At 51.8% G+C, this 22,125-nt stretch overlaps 1 protein-coding gene across 3 annotated transcripts in view; it reads right to left on the bottom strand.

The window, feature by feature from the left end:
* Positions 1 to 22,125, bottom strand: part of tp63 (tumor protein p63) — a 374,605-nt gene that overhangs the window by 206,589 nt on the left and 145,891 nt on the right. Inside the window, exon 1 of one of the 3 annotated variants that reach the window (XM_085989636.1) lies at positions 5,817 to 5,933. The exons of 1 other annotated variant lie outside the window; for it this stretch is intronic. In XM_085989636.1, the coding sequence (XP_085845762.1) occupies positions 5,817 to 5,857 (41 nt within the window). In that variant the 5' untranslated portion in view covers positions 5,858 to 5,933. Of the gene's footprint in view, positions 1 to 5,816; positions 5,934 to 22,125 lie in introns of those variants that run through there. One more of the 3 variants, XM_085989632.1, reaches the window with a different exon arrangement.

The raw sequence follows: 22,125 nt of genomic DNA, 5'->3' as shown, positions 1-22,125 counted from the left end.
TGGAATTCACTGCCTGAAAGGGTGGTAGAGGCAGGAACCCTCACAACATTCAAGAAGCATTTGGATGAGCACTTGAAATGCCATTGCATACAAGGCTATGGACCAAATGCTGGAAAATGGGATTAGACTGGACAGGGATGGATGGGCGGCGCAGACACGATGGGCCGAAGGGCCTCTTTCTGTGCTGTAAAACTCTATGACTCTATGACTTCAAGGTCGTACCTAAGAACATCAGAAATAGGAGCAGGAGTCGGCCATTCGGCCCCTCGAGCCTGCTCCGCCATTCAATAAGATCATGGCTGATCTTCTATCTCATCTCCACTTTCCCGCACTATCCCCATATCCCTTGATTCCCTTAATATCCAAAAATCTATCGATCTCTGTCTTGAATATACTCAACGACTGAGCCTCCACAGCCCTCTGGGGTAGAGAATTCCAAAGATTCACAACTCTGAGGGAAGAAATTTCTCCTCATCTCAGTCCTGAATGGCCGACCCCTTATTCTGAGACTGTGACCCCTGGTTCTAGGCTCCCCAGCCAGGGGAAACATCCTCCCTGCATCTACCCTGTCAAGCCCTGTAAGAATTTTGTATGTTTCAATGAGATCACCTCTCATTCTTCTAAACTCTAGAGAATATAGGCCTAGTCTACTCAATCTCTCCTCATAGGACAATCCCCCCATCCCAGGAACCAGTCTGGTGAACCTCCGTTGCACTCCCTCTATGGCAAGTATATCCTTCCTTAGGTAAGGAGACCAAAACTGTCCACAATACTCCCGGTGTGGTCTCACCAGGGCCCTATATAATTGCAGTAAGATGTCTTTACTCTTATACTCAAATCCTCTTGTAATAAAGGCCAACATACCATTTGCTTTCCGAATTGCTTGCTGTACCTGCATGTTAACTTTCAGTGATTCGTGTACAAGGACACCCAGGTCCCTCTGAACACCAACATTTCCCAATCTCTCTCCATTTAAAAAATACTCTGCTTTTCTATTTTTCCTACCAAAGTGAATAACTTCACATTTCTCCACATTATATTCCATTTACCATGTTCTTGCCAAATCACTTAGCCTGTCTATACCCCCTTGAAGACTCCTTGCATCCTCCTCACAACTTACATTCCCACCCAGCTTTGTATCATCAGCAAACTTGGAAATATTACATTTGGTCTCTTCATCCAAATCATTGATGTAGATTGTGAACAGCTGAGGCCCAAGCACTGATCCTTGCGGTACCCCACTAGTTACAACCTGCCAACCCGTTTATTCCTACTCTCTGTTTTCTGTCCGTTACCCAATCCTCAATCCGTGCTAGTATATTACCCCCAATCCCATGAGCCTCAATTTTGTTTAATAACCTCTTGTGTGGCACCTTATCGAATGCCTTCTGAAAATCCTAATACACCACATCCACTGGTTCCCCCTTATCTATTCTGCTAGTTACAACCTCAAAAAACAGATTAGTCAAACACGATTTCCCTTTCATAAACCCGTGTTGACTCTGCCCAATCCTATTATTATTTTCTAAGTGCCCTGTTACCACGTCCTTAATAAGAGATTCTAGCATCTTCCCGACTACTAAACCCACCTCAAGTTTCAAACAACGTTGACAAGGTTTGTGGCATGAGCTGGAACTCCTTGATTGGGTTACAGCTCGGTCATCACTCTCTGCTATTCATTGTGTTGGAGATTGGGGGCAATTTAGTACAACATTTCACCAAGAACCAAAACTGGCTGTGTGACTCTGGACTGCCCACCTCCAGCAGTCTTCCCTGGTGCTGATCCAGCTGCCTCGAACCACCTGCGCAGGTTCTGCTCTCTGTCTGTCCTCCACTGCCCGACTGTGGAGAGTTACTGCCTGACACATTGACGAGCTTCCGTTAGGCCGATAGTAAACACACCCACGGCTCTCACTTGGTGTCAGTGAGTGGAGTGAATGTACTTTTAACACTAGCCAGTTAATTTACCAGCTGCTAACTTCTTGCACAGCCAGCCAGGCAAGGGCATCGGTACCGAAGCAGGTGGGCGAGGAGAGATAGAGGCCAATAAATAGAGCGTGAGATAAATTAGATTTCACAAAAATATGTCCATTTGTGAATATGTATCGCCAAGTTTCACGGGAGGTGGTGGTTCGGGCCGTGCAGCATCTTGGTGCATCAAGCTCTGGGATGTCGGCTCTTCCCACGGATCGCCGAATAACGTCCCCGGTTGCATAAACTTGGCTTGTGTTCCCTCGAGTTTAGGGGTGATCTAATCCAGGTGTTTAAAATGTTAAAAAGGATTGGATCGGGTGGATAGAGAGAAACCATATCCTCTGGTGGGACAGTCCAGAACAAAGGGGCAGAACCTTAAAATTAGAGCCAGGCCGTTCAGGGGTGATGTCAGGAAGCACTTCTTCACACAAAGGGTGGTGGAAATCTGGAACTCTTCCCCCCCCCCCCCGCCAAACAGCTGTAGATGATGGGGGTCAATTGGAGCTTTCAAGACTGAGATTGCTAGATTTTTGTTGGCTAAGGGTAGCGAGGGATATGGAGCAAAGGCGAGTAGATGGAGTTAAGATACAGATCAGCCATGATCTAACTGAATGGTGGAACAGGCTCGAGGGGCTGAATGGCCTCCTCCTGTTCCTAGGCTGAATGAAGCTTGGACAGTTGCTCTCTGTGCCAACTAACAGTTTACACTACTTTACGTGGGCTGAGAGAGAGAACAGAAGGTTAAGAGGAGATCTAATAGAGATTTTCAAAATGATGAAAATATTGAGAGTAAATAGTGAGACACAATGGGCAGCAAATTAGTAACAAGGGGGCAGAGATTCAGGATCGTCACTGGAGGAAATGGTTGACACGGGAGATTATTAGAGCACGCTTTATACAGACCGTGACATCATTTGAATTGGAACTGGATCAGTATTTATAAAGGAAAAATATAAATGGACGGAGGGAACGAGCAGGGAAATGGGACTGGATGTGGCTGCCCCAGTTACACTAGCAGTGGTCCAGGCGCACTGGGCCAAGTGGCATCTCTCAATACGGTCAGTTTGATGATTGAGATTTGTAGAAAAAAATTAAAAAGTAAAAATGGAATAAATATTCCAATGAATTGATATTAATAAACACATTCAGGATAAGAATTCCAACACTTGAAATGTACAAATACATCAATGGATAGAATGTGCGGATAGAACAGCGCAGTTTTCATCCTTAGGGGAGGGGAGATAAAGTACTTCAGTCATGAAGGAAAACTTTACACAAATTCTGCCACAGGCAGCGGCAACCGACCTGTCAATATTCACGGTAGGTGTAGTAAGGAATTGTTTTCCTGTTGCTTAAAATATCCTTGATTTAACTCCCTTTCAGCACCAACTGTCAGAATGTACGTGGCCAAACCTGAAAGAACAGCAGGAAAGCGGAAATGTTCTTGTGGACTTCTGTTGTAAGTGCTCCACAGTAACTGAGTGAGTGACTGAGCCAGGGAGGCCCGGAACATCCCAGGTGAGATCCTCGGGCTGTGCGGAGTTAGTGTGCCTCAGAGGGGGCTGGGGCTGGTGTAAGGATGCTACCATTTGCCTTGGTGTCCCTGCACTATGGAGAGCAAAGTCAGCCGTGTTCATGTTGCTGATCACGATTCACTGATCCTTGCGAGAAAATGCATGTGTGGAAGGTGCAGAAAGATGGGATCGAGCTTTGCTGTGATGACCACACCGTCCCTCCCCTCCCCAGCCCGGTTAAATACTCAATGTGTGAACCTGGACAGGGTCCAATGATTAACGACCACTTGGGTAATGCCATGTCCTTCACTGAAAGCTCCTGATCGCGATGGAGCTGCACTCCAGCTGGGAGTTGATGCTTTCATGGGAGAAAATAAAAGTTTTCTCACAAAACAAATTACTGTCATGGTGCAGTGTGATTGAGAGAAATGTGCTTTTGCAATCCCCTGTGCTGTAATTACCCAGGGCTCATTGTTGTCAGGGCCATGCCGGAGTGTTCACTGCATCTGTCAGCCCAAGAGCTGGCAGTGTCCTGGAGGAATGTGCCCCTCCACTGTCCTCTGGAATTTCCCTTCCTCTCCAGTCCTGCCCTCATCTTCCCTTTCATGTAACCTAACCCTCTGATGCATACCAACGGATGTACAAAATCCAGCGTTCACCGAGTCCTGTTGTTCTGCCCTTTACACCCACCAAAGACCCACTCAATTTCAGGCATCAGTTGCCTCAGGTTTTCCAAATGAATTCTTAAAAACTGAACGACAAGAGAGATCAGTGATCGATTTCAAGCTCACGGATACCGATTCTCAAATTTCAAATTAATCACAATATTCGTTAGCACGTCTCCCCCCATCTGATTGGCAGCCGAGCCCTACATTTTAAGGCTAGTCTCAGGCTAGAAAGGGCGAACGCCCATTAGAAATAGTCCAATCACTTCACAGTGCTCCACCCCCTCGAGGTCAGGAGTCACAGCCTATATTTAATCACACTGCAGCAAGGAGAACAAGTGGGAAACATTTAAACACTTCCCAAATCTCCCCAAGAAACTGAGTGTTCTACCTCCAGGGAACAGGTGAAGCCGCTGGTGCCAGCCTGCGAGAACGGCCAGGAATTCCACCCCCTCTGCCCGCTTCACACAGATTGGTCAATTCATGCCAGTCAGTAGGGCAAATAAACAGAGATTCAGCATAAAGAGCGCAGCGCAATAAAATCTCATCTCCGGGGACCTCTTCCACTCAAAATACTGCAGCTAATCTACAAATAAAGGCTACAGGCAACCAGCATCTTCACTTCACTTCTTTCACAGCATCTATTTATACTCGGATTTCTATATTTAGTTTGCCTTGATTTCAGTGCATTAAACCTCAGCATTTCTGATACCAACAGAAATTTTAAATTACATCATCATACGGCTCAATTTACTAACAGACAGCTTGTTCAGCCCAGCCTCTCCCCATCCCCCATCCCAGGTGCCCCGTCTCGCCCATCCCCCCCACCCTCTCGCCCATCCGCCCCCCATTCCCCCCACCCTCTCACCCATTCGCCCATCCGCCCCCGATCTCGCCCATTCCCCCCACCCTCTCACCCATCCGCCCATCCGCCCCCGATCTCGCCCATTCCCCCCACCCTCTCACCCATCCGCCCATCCGCCCCCGATCTCGCCCATTCCCCCCACCCTCTCACCCATCCGCCCCCGTCCCCACACTCTGTCCTCCATCCCCTTCAGCCAGTCCCCACCCCCCATCCCTGCATCGTCTCCCCCACCCCTACCAACCCTGTCCCCACCCCCCCCAACATTGCCGTCACGCCCGTCCCGCCCTGCCGGCCCGCCGTCACGCCCGTCACACACTGCCGGCACACCAGCCCCAGACCCATGTCACACTATTAAAAAATAATCCACACAAACCTTCAAATTGGCATCTTAAAATGTAAAGGGAATGTCCAGTCCCACAATCCCATGGGTTATTCCACAAACAGCTCGATAGGAACAGCGAATCCCGGAAGTCCAGTTAACTACATTCCTGCAATCTGACTTCCACAACTTGCTGGGCTTCAACATTTGTTCAGGAAGTTTTAAATAACAGTTTGTAAATATAATTCTATTCGACACTAGTATTTTCAATGCAGTGATTTGTATATTAATTCCTGTTTACAGAAACTCCTGAAAGCCTCATTGGATCTCCTTCAGTGTAAACACACTGTGGCTGCACTGGATTATCAACTGGTTCCAAAAAAACTGCTAGAACACGAGACAAGTGAACTTTCCTCTCCCTCATATCTCCCCCCGCCTCTGCTCATCCCCTCCGGCCGCTCTCGCTCATCATACTGTACCTTCGGACAGCGTCTGAAGATGTGCTGCCAAGCTGGTCCATCTTGTCTGCGAGTGGTCTCAGTCACCGGGGGCTGCAGCCTCTGAAAGTTCAGGCAGCAGCTGTGCAAGTTGTAAGCAGCTTTATTTGTTGCTGCTGCCGCTGATTGGAGCTTGTTGCAGATGCCAATAACTCTGAACCTACCCACAGACGATGCAGACCCAGCTCGCCTCAGATGCTGCACTTTAAACAGCAGTCAACAGTGACAACAGGCACATTAATCAGGGAAATAATAATTGCTCAAAAGAAAGTGCAATTTTCCTAAATTACCAACTTATAGTCAAGTGATGAAAACGTTTTTCACTGTATTTTCACATATTCCAACACACTCATAGAATTGTTTTTGGATCTTTCTTCTCATTCATCTCGGGCAGGGAGTGAAGCAAGTGTGTAGATCCCTCCAGAGATCTGCACACACAAGGAATAAGCCCACTTTCTATAGGTAATTGAGTAAAGAAACTTTTCATTATATAGCACCTTTCATGTCCTCAGTCCCAAAGTACTTCACAGGAAATGAATTACTTTTAAAGTGCAGTCGTTGCTTTGCAAGGAAACATGGCACCCACTGCGCGCACAGCAAGATCTCACAAATGAGATAAGCGGCCAGCTAATGTTTTTTGGTGATGCTGGTTGAAGTAGGGACTGGGAGCCAGTCCTCTGTTTTGCAAACAGTGCCACAAATCTTTTACATCCACCTGAACAGGCAGCTGAGGCCTCGCTTTAATGTCTCATCCCAAAGACAGCACCGTCGAAGGTGCAGCGCTCCCTCAGCACCGCACTGAGTAGGGTTAAGGGCAATGTTCCCTGTAATTATTTTTGGGCCGTGCGGCCCCTTTAACTGGCTGCGCGGCCGATTCAAAATTCCGCGCAAGCGCAGTTTTTTCCGTTTAAAAGCCGGCTGACCGGCTGCGCAGGACCGCGAGAGCGCAGCACGCCCGCACAGCTCAAAGGGAACGGTGGAGTTGTGCCCTTAACCATGGACTACAAATGGAAGTGTGTCACCAATCTGTCCTCGGCAGGAGGGTATTGACATTCAGATGTTGCACCCGTCTCCCCTTTACAATTAAAGGGTTAATATGAACTTCAATCACAACTAAATCAACTTGTATCGGGCAGTTTGCAGTTCAAGATCATCAACCAAACAGTTCCCGAAATAAGATGGTCAGCAGGTGTCGCCGAGGTCTTCACTCTGCTCAGTCCTAATGCTCACACAATGATGTCTCAGTGAGAAATCTCTCTCATTCCATCCCCCCAGGCCAAAACTCTAAACACGTTTCACTTATTGCAACCACCTTCCCAGCCACAACACACTCGTGGAAAGTTGAAATAATTGCTCACCAATTTATTGATGTTTCATAAACCTTCAACAGAAAATGTTACTATTTCCAGGGCTCTTTATCAGGAAGGTGGGATAGAGGGATAGGCGGGATAGAGGGGATGGGCGGGGTGGAGGGATGGGCGGGGTGGAGGGATAGGCGGGGTGGAGGGATAGGCGGGATGGAGGGGATAGGCGGGATGGAGGGGATGGGAGGGATGGAGGGATGAAGATCAGCCATAAAAGGGGAAGCCTGGTCAGACCAAACGACCTTTTCTCATTTCAAAATCTCCTACGTTCTGATTGGTAGCCAGCCTGCAGACCACATGCTGAGGGAAAGAGAGAGAGAGCGTGTGTGGGGAAAATGTAACGCACATTGCAGCTCACCCACAACACCGAGCAGCCAAACCCAGCCATGCTGCCATGGTACCACAGCGGAGGGTGGGACATGGGCATCCACAGCCGGGTGCTCGCAGGACTGCACTGGGGGAGGAGTGGCGTGGGGAGAGGGAGGGGGCGGAGCGGGGGAGAATGGGGAGGTGGAGGGGCGGACAGCGGGATGGGCGGAGTGGGGGAGGAGGAGAGGGGAGGATGGGGAGTGGGGGGGGGGGTGCTTCAAATAGTCTCGGTTTTATGATAATGTTCTCCACATACACAACTGAGAAGCAAGATTGCTGCAATGCTTTCTGTATTTTATACCCATATTACAAATAAACTACACTTATCACTATTGTAAGCAGGCCCAATGCTGCTCACTCACCCCTGCAAGAGAAGCAGTTATTGGTTCGGTGAATCCTATGCTGAATGATTGACTATCGAATATCAAACATGGGCCGAGCTGTGTACTGCTCAAGCAGTGTTCAAAGAATGTTTAGCTCACGACCTTGGTGTAGACACCTTGCTAAAGGGGAGGAGTGATCCCGAGGACATCAGGCCCCATCTCCGGCATAGATCCTGACCTGCAGCAAGTATCTCTCTCCCTTCTCCAGGCAATGATGCATTCAGAGACAGCCACAGCTCTTCATTATTTATTTTAAATTGGGAACATGACACAATGACAAATAAGGCCGACAGTCTGGCGATTGCCCCATGTCCGACAAAGCCCCAGCAACCACAGGAAAAACAGAAATCAAACGGTCAGGGAAGCAGCAACAAACAGTCTGCGGTCACCGGGTCGAACAGGCAGAGCAACTTGCCCCTTTCCGTAGGCAGGAGTAACTCTTCTAGCTAAACAGGCCTTTAACCTTTACAGCCATAGAGTGAAGCTCAAATACCATAACTGTGTGGGTTCCAACAAAGATATGCCAGAGCACCTAGACTTAGACTCCTCAGCTTCCAATTGGTACGTAATCCAAACATTCTGAAGGAACTTCAAACATCTTCTACAATACTGTGAAAAACTGAACACAACAAACTATGGGAACCGCTTTTACCCCCTCCCATGGCAGGTGGCACAGAGACCCTGGGGAAGGGCTACTAGATAGATACCTAGTTTAAAGACCCGGAGTTACCAGGATTGGCGTAGACTGCTGGAGCTTTTTACTCTAGAGAAACGAAGACTTTGAGGAGGTTTGGTTGAGGTCTTGCTGTATAAACGGTTCTTTGTCTCCACAATAATGAGATTGCGTGGACTCGGCCGATACTCTCTGGAGTTTAGAAGAATGAGAGGTGATCTCATTGAAACATACCAGATTCTGAGGGGATTGACAGGGTAGATGCTGAGAGGTTGTTTCCCCCTGGCTGGAGAGTCTAGAACCAGGGGTCACAGTCTCAGGATAAGGGGTCGGCCATTTAGGACTGAGATGAGGAGGAATTTCTTCACCCAGAGGGCGGTGAATCTTTGCAATTCTCTGCCCCAGGGGGCTGTGGATGCTGAGTCGTTGAGTATATTCAAGGCTGAGATCGGTAGATTTTTGGACTCTAGGGGGATCGAGGGATATGGGGATCGGGCGGGAAAGTGGAGTTGAGGTCGAAGATCATCCATGGTCTTATTGAATGGTGGAGCAGGCTCGAGGGGCCGAATGGCCGACTCCTGCTCCTAATTCTTAAATTCTTATGAAAGGATTAGATTTAGCCCATGTGGGTTGGATTTTTGAATTGAACAGGTAAGGGACAACCAGGAGACACAAGTGTGAATTCCATAAACACAGAACAAGGTTAGACGTCAGGCGGTGCTCATCATCGCAGGAGTTGTTGACCTTTAAACAAGTGGCCATCTGGTGCAGTTGAGTGTGGATTTGCTGCAAACATTCAAAACGGAGCTGGACAACCTCCCGAGTGGCCAGGACAACCTCCCGAGTGGCCTGGACAACCTCCCGAGTGGCCTGGACAACCTCCCGAGTGGCCTGGACAACAATGTACAGAAGGCAGGCGGGTGCCGAGGGGGTGCATCTCCCAGTCACTGTAGTCTTTTGGAAGCTAGCTGATCACCTTTTCCAGGAACCACTGTAATCGTCGTGCTGATGAAGCTTCCATAATGATGGGAATTTTAGGAATTTTTAGGACACTGCCCCAGTCCCAGGAATGGAGACATAAGTCCAACTGAGGATGCGATATGGCTTGGTGGGGAACTTGGAAGTGATGGTGTTCCCATGACATTGCTACTATTGTCGTCCTTGGAGGTGGAGTTGAGGTCTTAGGAAAGGAAGTAATCTTGGGGAGTTGCTGCAGGGTCTCCTGAAGATCGTACATACGCCAGCCACAGTATGTCGGTGGGAGGGGGTGGATATTGAGTTCAGTGGCAGAGACATCAGTCAAGCAACTCCTCTGTCCTGGATGGCATCGACCTTCTCGAGTGCTGTTGCGGCTGCACCCACCCAGGTGAGTGGTAAACGTTCTGTTAGAATAACATTTTGCTGGACAAGATTTTGCTGGAAAAGACACAAACAACAAATTCGCTGACTGGGACTAATTGAATCACTGCACAGTGAGACATGCCACGCTTACACATGGCTGGAACAAAGTTCGTCTCGTGTCCTGACTGGGACTAATTGGATCACTGAGGACTAACAAGGTTCACTGGTACCCTATCATCGAACTAATCACTTGTATCCTATTATCGAACTAATCACATTCCGCCGGGGAACAAGACGGAACGAAGACCTGAAGAGGCAGAATTGGCAACACAAGTGTGTAAACTCCTGACTGGAGGAAAATAACGAAATGCGCTAATAAACGAATTGATTGGATGAATGTAAATGATCTAAAACCAACTTCTTGGAATTGTATATAAGCTCGGCACGTACTACAGTCGGGGAGAAGGTGCTCTCGCAGACCGCGTGGTTGCAGACTCTTCTCCCAGAGCTCTGTCATTTAATAAAGTTGTCTCTCTTACTCAAAGTCTAGTTTCCGAGGAATCATTTTTCCTACAACAGTTCCATCACACTCCTGCCTTGAGCCTTGTAGACGGGGGAGAGCCTCTCATCATAAGGGTACCCAGTCTCTGCCCTGCTCTTGTAGTCACAGTGTTGATATCGCCGGTCCGGCTAACTTTCTGGTCTGTGTGACTTTGGTTGGTACACAGTGCAAGCAATCTGGACAAAGGGATGCAGGGTGACTGTAGGTCCGTCCTCACTGTGTTGTGCTAAATTCACCACACCGTCTCCGACTCCAACTCATCCTTTCCCTGGACCACAAGGCTGGAGAACGCTTCACCTCCCTCATCCTTTGCTTCTTCCCACAATCTTCAGATTTCTAAAACTCAAGTTTAGCATCAGCTAAACAACGACTGCACAGTATGGAACCCCGTGGGATATATAAACCAAATGGCACAATTTTAAAAGGGGTGCAGGAACAGAGAGACCTGGGGGTGGATGTACACAAGTCTTTGAAGATGGCAGGACATGTTGGGAAGGCTGTTAAAAAGGCACAGGGGATTCTGGGCTTTATAAATAGAGGCACAGAGTACAAAAACAAGCAAGTTATGCTAAACCTTTATAAAACACTGGTTAGGTCTCAACTGGAGTGTTGTGTTCAATTCTGGGCAGCAAACTTTAGGAAGGATGTTAAGGCCTTGGAGAGGGTGCGGAGGAGATTTACTGGAATGGTCCCAGGGATGAAAGACTTCAATTAATGTGGAGAGACTGGAGAAGCTGGGATTGTTCTCCTTAGAGCAGAGAAGGTTAAGGGGAGATTTGATAGAGGTGTTCAAAGTCATGAATGGTTTTGATGAGTAAATAAATATAAACTGTTTCCAGTGGCAGGAGGGTCGGTAACCAGAGGACACAGATTGAAGGTAATTAGCAAAAGAGCCCGAGGGGAGATGAGGAGAATGTTTTTACAGCGAGTTGCTGTGATCTGGAATGCGCTGCCTGAAAGGGCAGTGGAAGTAGATTCAATAGTGACTTTCAAAGGGGAATTGGAAAAAATTGCTGATCTATGGGAAAGAGCAGGGGAGTGGGACTAATTGGAGAACTCTTTCAAAGAGCTGGCACAGGCAGGATGGGCTGAATGGCCTCCTTCTGTGCTGTATCATTCTATGATATTCTTTACAAGGCTGCATCCGACACAATCAAAACATAGGGAACTTCACCACCAGGACTGGTTGGATGAAATTAGCATCATGATAGCACTACTCGCCAAGAAACATATCCGTCTCTTCCTGGCTAGTGGAGGAGGCCGTCGAGGTTAAAAAAAATTGATAATGTCACAATAAACTATAACTCCAACTGTGGTGCATGCAAACTAGTGGTAGAATGCCAAAGCTGGCAATCTTCAATCATTTGTAGATCAGCAAGAATCAAGAACAGTCAGTGTTCCGAAAGATCGTGGCTCTACGCCACTGGACAATACCACGGATAACTGGGGTTACAGACAAGGCACAGATTCTGATGTCCAGAGCACGTCGATGAGCTGCTCGACAAATCGTCCAACATCACCAAAGACCGTTGGCAGAGTGGCAGGAAGGCCCGTGTGTGACAGCCTTCTCACCGGTGACAAAATCTTTAAGTGATCAGGCAGATGAAAGACAGCAAGGCCGGGGCCTGAATGGATCTCCAGTAGAGGTTTGCAAATGCGGTTATGGCGCCGTCACAGGACCCGCCGTCACAGACCCGGCGTCACAGGACCCGCCGTCACAGACCCCGCCGTCACAGGATCTGCAGTCACAGGCCCGCCGTCATATGACCCGGCGTCACAGGATCTGCCGTCACAGACCCGGCCGTCACAGGATCTGCGGTCACAGGCCTGCCGTCACAGGACCCGGCGTCACAGGACTCGCCGTCACAGGACCCATTCCACACACTCTCCAACAGGATAGAGGAGACTGTAGCTTAATTTGCAAATCCACAGGCACTGTAACCGTCTACAAGACAAAAAATACAACTGAAGAACTTACTGGAGGTGTCGCCTCCTGTTGATTGCTGTCCAATATGACAGACAGGGCCCTAACTGAGACTTCGTGTGAATTCCCCGTGAAGTGAAGTGCGATTGAGGTGGTTTTTTTGTGGCACACCGGTTGCGGGAAAAATACAACAGTGAGAACGAAGATGGGGACTCCATCGTGACTGGCCTTTGACACCATCAATAGGGGAGGACTCGAAGCTACTGCTCGAGTTTGCTGACTTCACAATCATCATTCACCAGTTTTTGGTGTTAAGCAGCGACGTACGCTAGCTTGTCTTAGCTGATGTGGTGAGGAGTTTAACAGAGCATTCACATCAATTTCCAAACCAGTGGTTGACTTCATGTGTGCAAGGTGAAGGAAGGGGCAGTCAGTGGGTGGCTTGACGCCGATTCTCTACTGCATTCTCAAACTACACACAGAGGATGAGTTACAACCCATCACTAATCGCTTAGTTAACCCACAGTGGCAGCGGCCACAGTCTCAAACTCACCAGAGCCACAAGCACTTGTAACAGTGATGCCCGGAGATAAAACGTACCCTTGCTCCAAAACTAACTTTTGCCCCACATGCCAAAAATCTGTGGACACTCGATCAATATATAATGATGTACCGAGTGCACTGAGGCACCAAGGTGCGGGAGGAGAAAGGTCAATGCATTGAGTTCCCAACTGCAGCTGTGTGCAGGCCATGGGGGGTGGGAGAAAAGCCACCCCATGTCTTCCTGACCAGACGATGTGTAGGGCTGCAAGATCCATGAAAGGAGAGTGGGAGACAACAAGCTTTAGGAGTTGTCACACCCTCAAAACCTAAAAAAGAATACGCTCATCACTTGCTTTGGGGTAATATGTACCTCTAGGATTGCCGTTACACTGCGCTTGTGACCTCCAGTCCAGGTTAGAAGCTTGCATCTGCAGAGGATATCCCTTCAATCACCCTCCTCGCCACAACAACTAGTGACCAATTTCACAAAAATCATGCAAATTAATGATCTACTTCACAGCGTTGCATGTTGCAAAACTCTGCAGTTTCACAAGAGGTAGGCAACAGAGGAGAATTTCCCCGCCTCCTCACGGACCAAAAGACGGTTATTCAGCAACTACTTACAAGGTCGCCTCAGATTTCAGGAAAAACAAACCCTGCATCATCGACCAGGTGTTGCACTGCTCCCTGCACTACCTCTCCTTGGATTTTCAGTTCCCTGCCTCCCTCTCCCCCCGCCCCACCTCCCCCTCTCCCCCGCCCCACCTCCCCCCGCCCCACCTCCCCCTCTCCCCACCTCCCCCACTCCCCCGCCCCACCTCCCCCTCTCCCCCCGCCCCACCTCCCCCTGCCCCACCTCCCCCTCGCCCCACCTCCCCCTGCCCCACCTCCCCCTCTCCCCCCGCCCCACCTCCCCCTGCCCCACCTCCCCCTCTCCCCCGCCCCACCTCCCCCTGCCCCACCTCCCCCTCTCCCCCCGCCCCACCTCCCCCTCTCCCCACCTCCCCCACTCCCCCTGCCCCACCTCCCCCTCTCCCCCCGCCCCACCTCCCCCTGCCCCACCTCCCCCTCTCCCCCCGCCCCACCTCCCCCTGCCCCACCTCCCCCTCTCCCCCGCCCCACCTCCCCCTGCCCCACCTCCCCCTCTCCCCCCGCCCCACCTCCCCCTCTCCCCCGCCCCACCTCCCCCACTCCCCCGCCCCCACCTCCCCCCCTCTCCCCCTGCCCCACCTCCCCCTCTCCCCCGCCCCACCTCCCCCACTCCCCCCGCCCCACCTCCCCCTCTCCCACCTCCCCCACCCCACCTCCCCCACTCCCCCGCCCCACCTCCCCCACTCCCCCGCCCCACCTCCCCCCCTCTCCCCCTGCCCCACCTCCCCCCTCTCCCCCGCCCCACCTCCCCCACTCCCCCGCCCCACCTCCCCCTCTCCACCTCCCCCACTCCCCCGCCCCACCTCCCCACCTCCCCCTCTCCCCCGCCCCACCTCCCCCCACCCCACCTCCCCCTCCTCCCCCTCTCCCCCTGCCCCACCTCCCCACCCCACCTCCCCCTCCCCCTCCTCCCCCTGCCCCACCTCCCCCTCTCCCCCGCCCCACCTCCCCACTCTCCCCCCACCTCCCCCTCTCCCCCGCCCCACCTCCCCCCGCCCCACCTCCCCCTCTCCCCACCTCCCCCTCTCCCCCCGCCCCACCTCCCCTCTCCCCCCCGCCCCAGCTCCCCCTCTCCCCCTGCCCCACCTCCCCCTCTCCCCCCGCCCCACCTCCCCCTCTCCCCCTGCCCCACCTCCCCTCTCCCCCCGCCCCATCTCCCCCTCTCCCCCACCTCCCCACTCTCCCCCCCGCCCCAGCTCCCCCTACCTTCCCCCCTGCCTCCCCCTCTCCCCTGCCTCCCCCTCTCCCACTCTCCCCCCACCTCCCCCCTCTCCCCCCGCCCCACCTCCCCCCGCCTCCCCCTCTCCCCCCACCTCCCCACTCTCCCCCCGCCCCAGCTCCCCTACCTTCCCCCCTCCCCCCACACCCCCGCCTCCCCCCTCTCCCCCGCCCCCCCCTCTCCCCTGCCTCCCCCTCTCCCCCCACCTCCCCCTCTCCCCACCCTCTCCCCTGCCTCCCCCTCTCCCCCACCTCCCCCACCTCCCCCTCTCCCCACCTCCCCCACCCCCCCAGAAGGGGCTGTTGGCTCGTTGCTCAGATATGGTTCAAGAGGTGCGAGTCACGCTCTGCTATCTCACCCAAGTGGTCGTTCTCGGTCAGTCTGACAGCAGCATCATTAGACTATTTGATTGGGAAGGAGCCCAACCCCAATCCTCTCGCTACCAAACATGCAGAACGAGCATCGTGCAGCAGGAACACTGGCTGAATGTCCGCCTCTCTAGCCCAGGGGCAGAGGGCCCGACAACCACACTGACTGGTCAGCTGGCTCGGAACAGACCAGGGTTTAAATCCTGCTGCTCTGTATGGTTCAGTTAATCAGATCTGCTCACTACCCCCCGGCCAAGGGCGCTGTCCTACACAACTCCTATTGTGTCAAATGATGGACTGCAGTGCCAGCATTTCCAGCAACAAATATTAAATAGCAAAATAAGAATTCATCTGGCTAATGTGTGGTATCCATTAAATTTAGCATCGATTTACTTCTAGCACCGCACGTCAACTCTCACATTACATTAATCTTTAATTCTTCTCCCTAAATTGCTTGTCTGTTTAGGCCAGTTAATGCCTCATTCGTATCCAGGCTGACACTCCCAGTGCAGTACTGAGGGAGCACCGCACTGTCGGAGGTGCAGTACTGAGGGAGCGCCGCACTGTCGGAGGGGCAGTACTGAGGGAGCGCCGCACTGTCGGAGGTGCAGTACTGAGGGAGCGCCACACTGTCGGAGGGCAGTACTGAGGGAGCTGCACTGTCGGAGGGGGCGGTACTGAGGGAGCGCCACACTGTCGGAGGGGCGGTACTGAGGGAGCGCCGCACTGTCGGAGGGGCAGTACTGAGGGAGCTGCACTGTCGGAGGGGCAGTACTGAGGGAGCACCGCACTGTCGGAGGGGCAGTACTGAGGGAGCGCCGCACTGTCGGAGGGCAGTACTGAGGGAGCTGCACTGTCGGAGGGGCAGTACTGAGGGAGCGCCGCACTGTCGAGGGGCGGTACTGAGGGAGCGCCGCACTGTCGGAGGGGCGGTACTGAGGAGCGCCGCACTGTCGGAGGGGCAGTACTGAGGGAGCGCCGCACTGTCGGAGGGGCAGTACTGAGGGAGCGCCGCACTGTCGGAGGGGCAGTACTGAGGGAGCGCTGCACTGTCGGAGGGGCAGTATTTCAGATGAGACGTTCAACCGAGGTCCCGTCTGCCTTCTCAGGTGGACATAAAAGATCCCATGGCACTATTTGAAGAGGAGCAGGGTAGTTCTCCCCAGTGTCCGGGCCAATACTTACCCCGCAATCAACATAACAAAAACAGATTATCTGGTCATTTGTCACATTGCTGTTTGTGGGAGCTTGCTGTGCACAAATTGGCTGCTGCATTTCCACATTACAACAGTGACTATACTTCAGGAAAGTACTTCATTGGCTGTAAATCGTTTGGGATGTCCTGAGGTTGTGAAAGTTGCTGTAGAAATACAAGCCTTTCTTTTTTCTTTATTTTCTACTCATTCCTTCGAAGGAACTCTAAACTGTGGAACTCCTTACCTCCCTCAATCTTCCCTTCGTCCTACAACCTACAAGCTTTTAAAACTTTAATTGTGATTTCCAGATTTACTTCTCTTATCAACCTTAATGATTTCCCGCACTAGGCCTTTACCTACGTTCCTCAATAAATTAAATGAAAAATCCTGTTTGTCCAGGATAAATACTGCACACCAATAACAACCTTAAATCATCGAAAACTGCAAACAGTATTTCAGACAGGTCCCGCTGCAGCCCAGTTAATCGAGCTCTCTGGTGAGGTGCACTGGACTGTGCAGGATCAGCTTCACGGCATGTATCCCACTTGTGGGAGATGCTGGAAAATCAACACTACAGCTTTAAACAATTGAGCGCGACAGACGACCAACACAACGGAGGTTATTCTGTGGCACTGGTGGTGCAGGCTCTGAATGTTGCTCATTGTAAATTCCGTCTACGTCTCATTTTCCACAGCACAGTGCAGCAGTTCCAGGGACAGGGAGTAGTACGGATGGTGTTCGGACTGTAACATGATCATCCCAGCCCTGCCCTCAACAGCGATTTACACTAGAGATGCTTTGAGCTTGGCAATACGACCCCATACAAATCTCAAACGTTCCATCGCAGAGTGAAAACCATCTCAATAATCTGAAGCTGCACGCTGCCTTTTCAGTGTTCAGTAGGTGGAGATTACAACCCTTGAAGATGCAGTGAGGGAGAAAGGGACGGATTGCAGCCTCAGCATAAATTGCATTCTTATTTGTGTTAATGCAAAGGGAATCAGCAGGTGGGGCTGGGCTGACGACAAGGGTGAATGATCGAGTGTGAATTCACACTCGCAATTTCTCATCGGTGATATTCATGTTCTTATTCATGCACTAAACATAAGAACATAAGAAATAAGAGCAGGAGTCGGCCATTCGGCCCCTCGAGCCTGCTCCGCCATTCAATAAGATCATGGCTGATCATCGACCTCAACTCCACTTTCCCGCCCTATCCCCATATCCCTCGATTCCCCTAGAGTCCAAAAATCTATCGATCTCAGCCTTGAATATACTCAAAGACTGAGCCTCCACAGCCCTCTGGGGTAGAGAATTCCAAAGATTCACCGCCCTCTGTAAGCATCGAACGCAGGCCCCAAGTTCATTTCAGACTTTTTGAATGGTTGTTACCAACAGCCTGTTTGGAGAAGATGGGAGGGGCCCAGGTGTTCGTGGACAGGAGATTCCAGCCAGGCCTACAAACTAATTATGGGAGATTTTCTGGGCAGACAGAATTCTCTGGGGAGACAATGGGCCCGGGCTAGGTGACTCACACAGTGACAAGCACCTAGATGAGATAGCCCCGAAGGCAGGAACCGGACAAAAGAGGGTCATTGTAAATTAATGGGAAGCCACTCAACGCAGGATCAGGAGAAGTGCGGCCTATCATCTGCCATTAAGACCAGCACCTAGATGGGATAGCCCAAAAAGGCGGGAAACCAGGCAAAGAAGACAAAGAAAGGTGATTAAAAACACAACACTGCAACTACAGACCAGAGTGAACTTTTAGGATATAGAGAGGGCAGCTTTGGCCATTTTCTCTCTCTCTCTCTCTCGCTTGCTCAAAACCACCACAAGCGACAAGAGCCTCACCTTGCTCTTCGACTGTAGGAACGAACCTCGAAACTGGGACTTGGATACTGCATCGGCGATACGGAACCAGGAGACACGCTCTACACAGGGGAGCAGCGAGCAAGAAAACGGACAATGGGGGTGAGCATTGTCCAAGCCCACACATCCTTAAGACCACCGGTACTGTGTGAGGGGGCGTTGTGTGTCCCAACCAATCCACAGGGGTTTAGTGGGGAGGTTGTGTGTGTATTATATGTGTACGTTCCGGGGTTTGTGGGACAAGTCCGTGTTATACTCTGTATAGCAACACAGTGTGATTTTAGGCATCTTAATACAAGACAGGGGCCTGTTCGACAGGCCAAGTTGTATTGTTGTACTGTTTGTTTTACACCACCAGGCATTTTATGTACTGGAGGCGGGTGTGTGTGTTAACCTTATTAAACACCGGACGGTTGAGTCTGAAAAGCTTGTCTGTGTCCCAATCCTGTTCACCCTAATTCCTGTCGTATAACTGAGAGTAGGAGAGGTGATTCGAACCACCAAAGCAAACCACCGACACCTCCGAGTGAAGAAATTCCTCCTCGTCTCAGTCTTAAATGGCCGACCCCTTATCCTGAGACTATGTCCCCTAGTTCTAGACTCTCCAGCCAGGGGGAAACAACCTCTCAGCATCTACCCTGTCAATCCCCCTCAGAATCTTGTATGTTTCAATGAGATCACCTCTCATTCTTCTAAACTCCAGAGAGTATCGGCCCATTCTACACAATCTCTCCTCATAGGACAGCCCTCTCATCCCAGGAATCAATCTAGTGAATCTTCGTTGCACCACCTCCAAGGCATGTATGTCCTTTCTCAGATAAGGAGATCAAAACTCATAAGGATTCACGATTGCTTCTGACAGGGCAGGCCATGAAGTTGAATGATGAACCATGCCAACTCTAGTTTAATGAGCACCTCAAGCAAGACCGAGTGCAAACGGTTTTCCCTGCTCACCCTCCCCCCTCGAAGGTGATCTTTGTGATCTATGGTCCCATGGGTGTTGTATACGTTCTAGCGTCTCATCGAAACAGCCGTTCTTCATGTGTGACCCTCGATAGTATCAGCAGACTACCAAATCTTGGAGGGCATCACTTCCAAGTCTGCTGCTGTCCTCACACCCAACGTCTTTCCAGGAGCCCGTCAGGTAGTCATCATCACGGTGCGACAGTCCCGGTTAGGAAGTATATGCAAGTGGGCATGGGCGAGGACAGGACTTGGCTCACAGCTGATAGCGCCCAGGTCAAATTGCCTGCCAACACGGCCTAGGCTCAACATGAGGAATAGCCAGTTGGGTGCAGTGCTAGAGATCTTCCAGCAAACGTGGAATTATAGCGTAGATGTGAGCACCTTCTGGAGCGTAAGGGGGGGGACTATAGAAACGAGAGAAAAGTTGGATCTGCTCCTTCATTAAACATCATTCTTTCCTCGAAGATGCATCTACCTTCAGTTGTGATTGATGCAGCCCATGGCATGTGGGTGCTGAGCGAAAACTAGTCATCTGAAAGTATGGTAGAGTTTTACTGAAATGTGAAAGGTCTTTCTCCAGGAAATTCACTACCTCGTCTAGTAATTCACTTTATACAACAGCCAAGAGCCATGTGCGGTCACCCCCAAACTGGGTTATGGTGTTACAGGAGTTGTCCAGCCCTGAGCACACACAGGCCCGAAGCCAACAAGGAATTTCTCCCATCCCCACAAACCCGTACACAACTGTAATTCATCCTATAGCCAGCTGTCATCTGTTACCACATAATACCCCCGCCCCCCCACCACATAATACCCCCGCCCCCCACCCACACCACATAATACCCCCGCCCCCCCACCCACACCACATAATACCCCCGCCCCCCCACCCACACCACATAATACCCCCGCCCCCCCACACCACATAATACCCCCGCCCCCCCACCCACACCACATAATACCCCCGCCCCCCACCCACACCACATAATACCCCCGCCCCCCACCCACACCACATAATACCCCCGCCCCCCCACCCACACCACATAATACCCCCGCCCCCCCACCCACACCACATAATACCCCCGCCCCCCCACACCACATAATACCCCCGCCCCCCACACCACATAATACCCCCGCCCCCACCACATAATACCCCCGCTCCCCCACCCACACCACATAATACCCCCGCCCCCCCACACCACATAATACCCCCGCCCCCCCACCCACACCACATAATACCCCCGCCCCCCCACCCACACCACATAATACCCCCGCCCCCCCACCCACACCACATAATACCCCCGCCCCCCCACACCACATAATACCCCCGCCCCCCCACACCACATAATACCCCCGCCCCCACATAATACCCCCGCCCCCCCACACCACATAATACCCCCACCCCCCCACACCACATAATACCCCCGCCCCCCCACCCACACCACATAATACCCCCGCCCCCCCACACCACATAATACCCCCACCCCCCCACACCACATAATACCCCCGCCCCCCCACCCACACCACATAATACCCCCGCCCCCCCACACCACATAATACCCCCGCCCCCCCCACCCACACCACATAATACCCCCGCCCCCCCCACCCACACCACATAATACCCCCGCCCCCCCACCCACAAACAATTCAGCTTCCATTCCTCCAAAATGAGTTATCTGATCAAAAGCCTGGCAAGTATCGAGAAAGCTGCTGCCATGAACAATGAATATATCGCACCTTGGAGGATGCCAGAATACCCTGCACACTCTGGCATACCAATCTACAATAACTCCAAACGATAAAGCACCTTGAATGTAGTTTAATTTAAATAATTGGCTTGTCACGGAGCCAGCGAGATTGACATGGTGCGGCACTGTACACACATTTGATCCAGTCATTCAGATCTTGTTGTGCAGCAGACAGCTGACATCGCTGTGATTAAAAACAAACAAACACTCGTATGTATTTTAAGTCTTTAGCTGTTAGCTCAGCAATTGGCATGTGTGTTGGCCAGAACAAAAATGTAATCCAAAACAAGACTCGGTTCAGTTGGGGCAATAACGGCACTGCGCCAGACCCTGACCCAGTGCAAGGAGCTGCACATTCTGTTCGAGGGCACCAAACTTTTCTCATCTCCTGAAGGTAAAGTCTGCCTCTCCGATAGCCGACACAACTGCTCAGCCCTCGTGTGCGAGCAGTGATGCCAACAGGTTATCCTGCCTTGGAGGGCATCCAGTTAAACCCACCCCTGCCCTCACAAGTCCTGTGAACACTCTCCAGCTGGGATTGTTGGATAGTGATTCGGAGCAGGAATCCTGGCTGATTTTTCCCTTTCCCCGGCCCAGGGGCATTGCCCAAACTACTGTCCTACTGCCAAGCTCAGGTAACAGCGCAGACTGGGACCTTCAGGCCAGTCTGGCTCTTGCCACACCCCATGGTGTGTACACCCAGGAGGGGGGGCGGTCTGGCTCTAGCCACACCCCATGGTGTGTACACCCAGGAGGGGGCCAGTCTGGCTCTTGCCACACCCCATGGTGTGTACACCCAGGAGGGGGGGGCGGTCTGGCTCTAGCCACACCCCATGGTGTGGACACCCAGGAGGGGGGCGGTCTGGCTCTTGCCACACCCCATGGTGTGTACACCCAGGAGGGGGCCAGTCTGGCTCTTGCCACACCCCATGGTGTGTACACCCAGGAGGGGGGCGGGTGTGGCTCTTGCCACACCCCATGGTGTGTACACCCAGGAGGGGGGCGGGTGTGGCTCTTGCCACACCCCATGGTGTGTACACCCAGGAGGGGGGCGGTCTGGCTCTTGCCACACCCCATGGTGTGTACACCCAGGAGGGGGCCAGTCTGGCTCTAGC

The sequence above is a fragment of the Somniosus microcephalus genome, chromosome 6 (genome assembly GCF_052327205.1).
Source record: "Somniosus microcephalus isolate GS21.2 chromosome 6, FLI_Smic_1.0, whole genome shotgun sequence".
Lineage (NCBI taxonomy): Eukaryota > Metazoa > Chordata > Chondrichthyes > Squaliformes > Somniosidae > Somniosus > Somniosus microcephalus.
Note: the sequence above shows the minus strand (reverse complement) of the source record. Positions and strands in the feature narration are given on the sequence as shown.